The sequence below is a fragment of the Phyllobates terribilis genome, unplaced genomic scaffold (genome assembly GCF_046119375.1).
Source record: "Phyllobates terribilis strain yellow unplaced genomic scaffold, ASM4611937v1 Scaffold_10__3_contigs__length_209671492, whole genome shotgun sequence".
NCBI classification, from domain to species: domain Eukaryota; kingdom Metazoa; phylum Chordata; class Amphibia; order Anura; family Dendrobatidae; genus Phyllobates; species Phyllobates terribilis.
Window position 1 is genome coordinate 76,652,311 of NW_027362770.1, and position 10,092 is coordinate 76,662,402.

Here is a 10,092-nt window from a genome sequence, read left to right on the forward strand (position 1 = left end):
AACTCAAGTAGTGAGCACTTGTGCTCAACACTATTCGCCATATCGTCATCATTTTTTTTCTTTACTTTTGAAAAAATCGCAACCCCAACCCTAACACAACCTTAATCCTAACCGTAACCCTAATCGTAACCCTAACCGTAACCCTAACCTAACACAACCCTAACCCCAACACAACCCTAACCCCAACACAAACACAACCCTAACCCTAACACAACCCTATCCCGAGGGATCAATTCATTATAATGAGGCAGCAGAGTTACTCTGGACTCCGTCAGGCCTCTGTTTAGAGGTGTCCTTTTTTTCACAGATTCACAAAACTGTGGCCGACGGCACTTTTATGCACACCTAATGAAAAGACGGACACCGTGGGATCACAGGCCAGACAGCGTCCACTGTGCCTCCATCTGCCTCATTACAGAGAGTCTTCCGCCGGGGGTTCCGTCTGAATCACGTATCTCAGAGATTTACATGGTGTAAGCGCTCAGCGCAGAATAAATGTGAGCCGAGCCATACTGCAATCTTTGGGAGGCAGAATTAACAAATGAGCAGCAGGTGAAGATTTGGTTTTATTTAATTTTTACGCTGTTCCTCGTGCGGTATAATTGATTAGACGACTTTATTCTTCGGGTCGGCGCGATTACAGCAATACCAGATTTATATTGGGTTTTATGTTTGGTTGCCTTTCACACACTAAAAGACACTCTTTTTTTTATGCATGAAAATGATCTTGCTGCAGAATGCACGTTTCTTCTTCTTGAACCATGGAAGGAAGTGCTGTGTGAGAAACTCAACATACATTATGGAGTTCATCTTTACCCCTTCAGGGATCCTAAAAGGGCTGACAATCTCTCTCCCCATGATTCCAGCCCAAAACATTACTCCACCTCCTCGTTAGCGCCGTAGCCGTGTTTGCATGGGGTGTCCATCAACCAGCCATCCTCCACTCCATCCATCTGGACCATCGAGATCATTTCATGCATGATAATGCCCCGTCTCGTGCTGCACATAACACATCTGCATCTCTGGCTGCTATGGGCATAAAAGGGGACAAACTTATGGTGTGGCACCCATGCTCCCCTGACCTCAACCCCATTGATAACCTCTGGAGCATCATCAAAAGGAGTGTCTATGATGGCGGGAGGCAGTTCACATCTAAGCAACAGTTCTGGGAGGGTATTCTGTCCTCATGCAAAACAATTAAAGCAGAAACCATCCAAAACCTGACAAATTCAATGGACGAGAGAGTTCAGGATCTCCTTTCGAACAAGGGGTCCTATGTGCAAATGTAACATCACCTAGAATAAAGTTTTGAGTTGAAAACTGTTTGATTTCAGTTTGTAATAACCTGCTAATGCTTATAATTTCAAAAATGACCATTTTTTTGTTCTTTATTAAAATGAAAAGGTTGAAAACTCTGCTGTGCATAATAATTTGGAGCATGCATTTTGAGTGCAGTTTGAGGTTTTTTTTTTTTTTAAATATACTGTTATCATAGGCAGTTTGTACAAAAACCTTTCAATTGTACTCTAATAGTTATTTGACTGGAAAATTACAATGACTGCAATTCATATAGGTAATTTGGGAAAATCTGAGAAAATATTATTTGCATAATAATTTGGAACACAGTGCATTTTTCACCTGATGGAGCTGTATGGCAGCTTGTTTTTTGCAGGACAAGATGACATTTACAGCGGTACCATTTTTATTTACATTCTTTTTTATCGCATTTTATTCCACTTTTTGTTTGGCGGAATGATGATAAAGCATCGTTTTTTTGCTTTTTTTTTTTTTACCGTGTTAACTAAAAGGGTTAAATAGTGGGACAGTTTTATAGGTCAGGTCGCACCGGATACCAAATATGTGTACTTTTGTTTTTCCATAATATTTATTTATGTGTACAATATATATACTTTTTTATTATTATATTTTTTTATTTTTAAAAAAATATTTTTACAACTTTTTTTTTACTTTATTCTCACTTTTTTACTTTGTCCCACTATGGGACTTTCACTTTTAGCAGTCTGATCGCAGTTATACAGTAATGTATAACAGTGCAGGATCACTGCTATACATTATGACCTGTCAGCCCCGCAGACACAAGTTACTTTGATCATGTGCAGTATCTGGTGACCCGGATGTCGTCATGACGACATCGAGTCACCATGGAAATGGCGCAGAGTCTTTGATCCAAGGGCAGAGGGGCGGCTGTCCCTCCGCAGCCCCTCTGCTCACTCACTAACCCCCTAAATGATGCGATCGCAGCATTTAAAGTGCCAGGAACGATGCTCCTGGCATTGAGTGCCAGGTGTCAGCTGTAAGAATCAGCTGACATCCGGCGGCGATCGCGCCTGCACAGCCTGTATGCGGGCACGATCGCCATGTCGTAATAGTATGTACCTGGTCCATAAAGCCCAGGGATGTACGATTACTGACTATGTCAGTGAGGGGTAAAAAATGTAAAAGTTTCAATTTTTTTCATCATTTGCATATCATTAACATGTCTATTGATCCTGTGATTTCCATAATTCCACAAATGTTCCTTCTTGGTGTTACAATTTCATTGTTGAGAAGTATTTGTGAATGTTACATAGGCACAGCAGGAATATGTACACATATATGTACGTATAAACAGTGGGTACGGAAAGTATTCAGACCCCTTTAACGAGAAAAAAAATTACTTTTTAGAATTTACCAAATAGCTGCAATAAAACAAAGAGTGAAAAAGTACACTCTGCATGCACCCCATCTTGACTGAAAAAAAACAGAAATGTAGAAATTTTTGCAAATTTATTAAAAAAGAAATACTGAAATATCACATGGTCATAAGTATTCAGACCCTTTGCTCAGTATTGAGTAGAAGCACCCTTTTGAGCTAGTACAGCCATGAGTCTTCTTGGGAATGATGCAACAAGTTTTTCACACCTGGATTTGGGGATCCTCTGCCATTCTTCCTTGCAGATCCTCTCCAGTTCCATCAGGTTGGATGGTGAACGATGGTGGACAGCCATTTTCAGGTCTCTCCAGAAATGCTCAATTGGGTTTAGGTCAGGGCTCTGGCTGGGCCAGTCAAGAATGGTCACATTCAGGCACATGACAGCAAAGCACCTGACTAGTTTGGTCGAACACCAGAGTCCAGAAACAGTGTCTGGGGTGACTTCCCCTGTTGTTTTATTGGGGTTTTTTCATCTCTTCAAATGTGTATTGGAGTGTGTCCTAATTTTTGGCAGCCCTTGAAATTGCTGCATACACAAGAATCACTGCTTAATAATGGGAAGGACAATTCAAATAGATTCTATATTCTAGAATATTGCCTGTCTTATCAGAAAATCATTTACGGGTGAGGTATTACAATATTTACAATAGGGACAGGTGCTGCTAGATGGTATCATCAGCTTGAGATGAGGGTTCATTCTGGTCGCATAAATCTCTACCACAGTCCATACTTCTTTTTTTTTTACCTTATATACAAGTCATGACCCTGCAAAGAATGTTTGTTAACATTTCTTCCAGGAAAATCCATTTTAGCTTTGTTTTTGTATGTTTTATTGTTAGTCCGTAAAAATGGCGTAATACTCTGACAACATTGCTCACAGATCTGCTATTGGTCAGCGACCAGGTGTAAATAGGTTTGAACAACACACAACTGGCAGACTTTAAATGGAGTGTAATATCTGGCACACTCCCCAAAATGTCACGGTTGTAACCGCAGTAATATTGGATCACGTCTGATGACCACGGTTTTAGACAGTGGTGTCAGAGATATGGTATTGGTCAGCCACTAAGTGTGAATAGGTTGAACAACACACAACTGGCAGACTTTAACTGGAGTGTAATATTTGGCTCGCTCCAAAAAATGTGATGATTATTACTGGAGTAATATGGGATCACGTCTGATGACCATCGTTTTAGGCAGTGGCGTTAGCGATATGGTAGTGGCCAGTGACTAAGTGTGAATAGGTTGAACAAAACGCAACTAGCAGACTTTAACTGGAGTGTAATATTTGGCTCGCTCCAAAAAATGTGACAATTATTACCGCAGTAATATCGGATCACATCTTATGATGGACAAGTTTCTCTGCTTCCACAATACAGCAATGCAAATAAAATTAAAAAAAACTGTCCGTATTCTGCTAACAAGCAAATGGAGCAGTAAAATGGTGTATTGTATTGTTTTTTTACCAAAAAATCAGAATTAAGAGAAAAAAAAATTAGCCCTGATATCTAGGGCTATGGATATCTGTAACAGCAGCAGAGCAGACAGAACGTGCAATGGACCTTATTCTGCTCATACACTCTCCACAAACTCTGCCTGCCTAACTCTTGCTATCACCATTGAATATATGCTGCTGGATTAGTCCTTAGAAGGACTATTAGTTCAGATGTGTATATATAGCTGTGGAATACCTAATACCTCACTAATAAACCGCCAATTATCTCCCTAGCTCAGCAGCACCTCTCCCTACTCTGCCTGTCTGAAGGTTAGACTGTGACGAGCATAGGGTCACCAGGTGTGATATAGACCCGATGATGCTATGTGGCCAGCCAATTACTGTAATGCCACAACCAACATGGTTGAGGCATTACAGTGAGCGGCATGTAATCCCTACATGTTTATTCGCTGTTAAAACAGGGCCAAACATGTGGGGCTGGGAGCTCCCGCCTGAGCATCCCGGAAGTACACGCCACCGAGCACCGAAGATCTGAAGCAGTGAGATGCTCGGGCGAGTACAGAGCAGGAGCAAGCATGCTTGTTCATCACTAATAATGTTATCTGGAAAACCCCTTAGGCTATGTTCACGCATGTTGGAGTGTGGAGGGAAATCAGCTGTGTCAAAAACGCAGGTTTTGCTGCACTTTTTGCTGCATGTTTTGGTGCGATTTTGGTGCGGATTTTATACTTTTTTTGGTAGAATTGTGTCTCTTGTTCATGCTTTGTCTCTTTTATGCATGTACATTAAGTTCAGTGAACAAAAAAAATCTCATTCTGGTTTTGGTATAACAGTAGGGGAGGTGAATTGTCTAGAATAGCATAACTAACAAACTCAATGCACTGCCAGTGTGTATAACACTATTTACTTTCATACTATGGGGTCTGCCATTCATTTGCACAGGCACTGTTCAATTTCATACTTCACTGGGCCACAGGTATTGTTTAATTTCACACGTAGCTCAGCTAATGTTTACAATGTACACATCACTTATTTAATTAAACTCTCCTTATGCAAACTACCATCTCAGTGACCAAGACAAAATGGTAAAAACACAAAAATAAATGGTTCACATACTGTTGTACTTGCTTATTTTCACTAAAAACACAGCAAAATCTGTTCACACATGTTTTTTTCAGTGTTTTTCACTACCCATTACTTCCTATGGGTGAAAAAACGCTGAAAGAAGTGACATGCTCTATTTTCCAAAAACCCAACAAAGGCACAAAGTACGCAACAACAAAAACACATGATGTGTGAACAGAGAATTCTGGTTTCTCATAGATATTGCTGGTACTGCATAGACTTTGCTGGTAGTGCAAAACGCAGCTGAAAATTTGCATAAAAATCTGCAGCAATAAAAGCAAAAAAACCCAACATGTGTGAACATAGCCTTAGGCCACATTCTCACATTTGTGTGAAATGTCCGTGTGCTGCCAGAATTTTTTATCGGACGGCACAAGGACTTTCATTCACACATTGGTGAAAATCACGGATCTGAGAATGAGATCTGTGAGGGTCAGAGAATGTCCTGTTCTGATCCGATTTTGAGGATTAGAATAGGACATGCTCAATGCGTCAGTAAAACAGGGCAGCACACCGACACTGCACACTGATGCAGGAATGTAGCCTTATTATGTATAGCACAGTCCCTTGGTATATAATGTACCATATATACTCGTGTATAAGCCGACTTTTTTATCACATTTTTTATGCTGAAAAAGCCCTCCTCAGCTTATACTGGAGTGAGGGTCCCACTCACGGCCAGCGTCAGCACCCGATACACCTGGGCAAGTGCCGGGGCCCTGAGCCAGCGGGGGGGGGCCCACACTCCGTCGGAGACCCCAGCACGCTATGGGGCCCATGAATCGGCCCCCTCGCTTTCTTGCAATCCCTGCATGTGTCACAGTCGTGACACATGCAGCCGCGGCGGATCAAACACAGATGCTGAGCACCCAAGCGTGCTCGATTAAAGGGTTAAACGAGCACGCTCACTCATCACTAGCGGTTACCTTATTGTGGGCACATCTAATCAGGTTATTCAGCCTATTGGTTTTTTCATTGTTTTTACAACTCCTTTCTTTTGGACTTTCATGTTAATAAAATAGATATTTTATAGGTGATCCCTATGTAACATACTTCTTTTCTCTCCCTATATTTTGATACTTTTTATGTACTGTATGTGATAGGTTAATTGCAGTTGAGTTGGTGATGCCCTCGTTTCTAGTTATTTGCACACTGCCAGTCTCCTGGCATCAACATCCGGCTGGGGTCAGGGTCATAACGTGTTGTCCATTGATTGACCACAGCTTTCACATATTGCACAAACAGGAAGAAACATTTCTTTTCTTGTTCAGTCAAAAAGTAAAGCTTGCAGCCGATCAAAGATCACGGCAGCGCGAGACACTACCATGTGAAAGGGGTGGCACTGGTCAGGAAGAATACTTTTCTTTTTATTTTGACACCACTATAGCCCATTAAAGAGGTGGTCCAAAATACAAATATATTTTAATCATAATTTCCTATCTAACTAAAGCCATAATTTGATCTTTTTTTCTAATACACTTTAATTAAAAATTCCCTATCCTTCCCTCACTACTCTGTTTGTTTGTTTGTTTTTTTACTGCCTCTTTGCTTGAGAATCCTAGTGCATGCTGGGATACTCAAAGTGTCATCAGGGAGCAGATGCTGCTGTCACTGCTGCAGCCTCTGCCCCCTTCCTGAAACGAGGCATCATCAGTGACCTCCATTTTAGGGGCTGAGCTAGCCCCTGCGCTACTGAGAATGGGTCAATTGTCAATTCCCACATATTCTCAGTAGATTCTTGTCTCTTGTGCGATGTGCATAGTGACAGTGCGCTCTCTCTCTGACTCACAGCTGAAGTGATCAGTCAGCAGAAGAGTGCACCGTCAGTATGCATTGTAAGAATACCCGGTGTGCAGAGATCAGTGCCACCGCAGCAAGTGAGGAAGTAGTAAAAAAAAAAAAAAGCAGTTACATAGAATAGTGAGGCAAGGATATGTAATTTTTAATTAAAGTGTATTAGAAAAAAGATTAGATTATGACATTAAACAGATTGGGATTTTGGATTCAAAAGCAGACATGTCTTGGTGATTTTTTTTTTTTTCGTGGACTCACATTACAAAAAAACAAAAAACACAGACATTTGAAGAGATCTATAGATTATATTGGGTACGTGCTCAATCAGTGATAAACAGACGTCTGCATCAGGCCTTTGTTGGATCCAAATGATCATTTACCAACTTAAAGTTTCGGTAGAAAAGTGGCCAAGACACCTATAAGGACTATACCAATATGGGTTTTTATTTACGATGTCTTTACTCATCGGACATCAATGTTCTTTTTTTCCCATACAGTAGAACAAATGTTTATCTTTTCCCATTTTTAATGTTTTTCTTTCTGTTTCTGTATTTACTGTGTGAGTGAAAAACAATGTTTTCCCAAGAAGTGCTGTTACTCATGGCAGCATACTACAAGAATCTATCTATGATGACAGCTCTCTGTGAATTTGACAACAATTCTGATCCATTTTATGAATGATTTAGCACCTTTAATATGGCAAGTTGTAATCATCCTGGACCACAAGGAGCAATGCTTAGCAACACAGCTGTCATAATGCTCAGAAAGCCTATTATCTGAGTCCTGATGATTGCCCTGAACGTGATCTCTGCAAGGACAAGAAGGAAAAGGTACAGAAAGCAGAGGCAGAAATGCAGCCTGAGGAGCAACAGTTGTTCTCCAGCACAGGAGTGTTTACATAAGACTGGCCGAGCACAGGCGACAGCTGCTGCAGATCTGACACAGGGACACCTCTACACAAGAACAGAGCCCTCCACAGGAACCAGTGGCCACTAATGGCTTGCTGCACGGCGACCTGACATAGGGACACCTCTACACAAGCCCAGAGCCCGCCACAGGAACCAGTGGCCACTAATGGCTTTCTGCATGGCGACCTGACACAGGGACACCTCTACACAAGCCCAGAGCCCTCCACAGGAACCAGTGGCCACTAATGGCTTGCTGCATGGCGACCTGACACAGGGACACCTCTACACAAGCCCAGAGCCCTCCACAGGAACCAGTGGCCACTAATGGCTTGCTGCATGGCGACCTGACATAGGGACACCTCTACACAAGCCCAGAGCCCGCCACAGGAACCAGTGGCCACTAATGGCTTTCTGCATGGCGACCTAACACAGGGACACCTCTACACAAGCCCAGAGCCCTCCACAGGAACCAGTGGCCACTAATGGCTTGCTGCATGGCAACCTGACACAGGGACACCTCTACACAAGTCCAGAACCCGCCACAGGAACCAGTGGCCACTAATGGCTTGCTGCATGGCGACCTGACACAGTGACACCTCTACACAAGCCCAGAGCCCTCCACAGCAGTTATTAGCCAGCCAATAGGCACAGCAGGAAGCAGTGGCCACTAAAGGCTTGCTGCACGGCGACCTGACACAGCGACACCTCTACACAAGCCCAGAGCCCTCCACAGGAAGCAGTGGCCACTAAAGGCTTGTTGCACGGCAGCCTGGCACAGGGCACACTGATGCCTGGACTGGCTGTTAGATGTCATGCAGCCACACAGCTCGCCCAGACACCAGCACCCTCTATGTATAACACATTGCACCCTGTCTGCATCTGTAGCCACAAGGCAGAATGGCAGAGGGTGCCAATGCTCCATGCAGTAGCAGCTCAGCCCCCCGGCTACCTGAGCATGCAGAACATGCAGCTGCCTACAGACTGCACAGTGAGGGTGGGCGAGCAGCTCTTACCTTTAGAGGGTCTCCTCTGCTTTGTCTGCAGGGAGGAGAAGGTTCCCATCACTGCACCCATTGTGAAGATGACACTTGTGCCACTTGTCTTTCCCCTTCTTCTGTGGAAATCCGCTTGTAGTGAGAAATGTGAGAGCAGAAGCCAGAGAGCAGTGTAGTGTGCTCAGCCCCCCGCTCCCAGCCCCTCTCCCCCTCTCCTGCACAGCACACACTGACTCACACTGTAGCCTCACTTATTATGCACAGAAGATTCCCATACACCAGAGCAGGCAGCAGATTGGCAGGGCTGGCACATAAACAGTGGGCTTTTTCCTGGTATAATGTTCTGTCTAGCTCCTGCTCTCTATGGATCCCACCTCCAAGCTGCACACACACATCAACGCATCAGATATATGCTGCCATGGTGGGGGTCTCCAGGGGGGAATGGGCTCGTGCTCTGGGTACCAATGGATGAGATTCTGCTCTATGGGATTGATAGCATGGAAACAATCAGACAGGAGCAGAAGCTCAGAGGAATGAAGTCGCACTGGTAGATGTTATGCAATACAGGCTCTGCATAGAAATGGAGAGCTGGAGCACAGTGACTGGCAGCAGCAGGATCTCTCCATCACTGTTCAGCTCTGAGACCTGCTGCCTGTTTTCAGATTTCTCTTAGCTCTGCATGTTACTAGCGTTGCAATGTTTTATTTTTTACCATTTACTGTAATATATTACTATGTCTATCCCATATTATACTGTATTTAATATCCCATAGAGCTCTGCAGACATTTGCATCACTCACTGTCTCCATTGGGACTCACAATTGACCTTACCTTTTAGAGTGTGGGAAGAAACCATAGTATCCAGAGGAAACCCATGCAAACAAGAGAACATACTGTTGTTGCCGCTGTCGGATTTTAACCCAGGACCTCAATGCTGCAAGGCAACCAAACAGTCCATATCTATAGTAAAGCATAACGACTGTGGCTTCTTAAAATGTACACATCACATTGCCCCTCTTGATGTGATATTTAATCATAAAGATGAAATAAAGAATATTTCATTTTATAGAAGCCACAGTCATCATTATTTAAAGGGAACCTG

General features: G+C 43.1%; 1 protein-coding gene across 3 annotated transcripts in view; it reads right to left on the minus strand.

Annotated features, from left to right (window-relative positions):
• The window catches only part of LOC141164413 (A-type potassium channel modulatory protein KCNIP1), an 858,918-nt gene extending 849,470 nt beyond the window's left edge, over window positions 1–9,448 (minus strand). For 2 of the 3 annotated variants that reach the window (XM_073649607.1, XM_073649606.1), the window contains exon 1: window positions 9,010–9,445. In XM_073649607.1, the coding sequence (XP_073505708.1) occupies window positions 9,010–9,070 (61 nt within the window). In that variant the 5' untranslated portion in view covers window positions 9,071–9,445. Of the gene's footprint in view, window positions 1–9,009 lie in introns of all 3 variants that reach the window. The other variant, XM_073649608.1, reaches the window with a different exon arrangement.
• Between the last annotated feature and the right edge of the window lie 644 nt (window positions 9,449–10,092).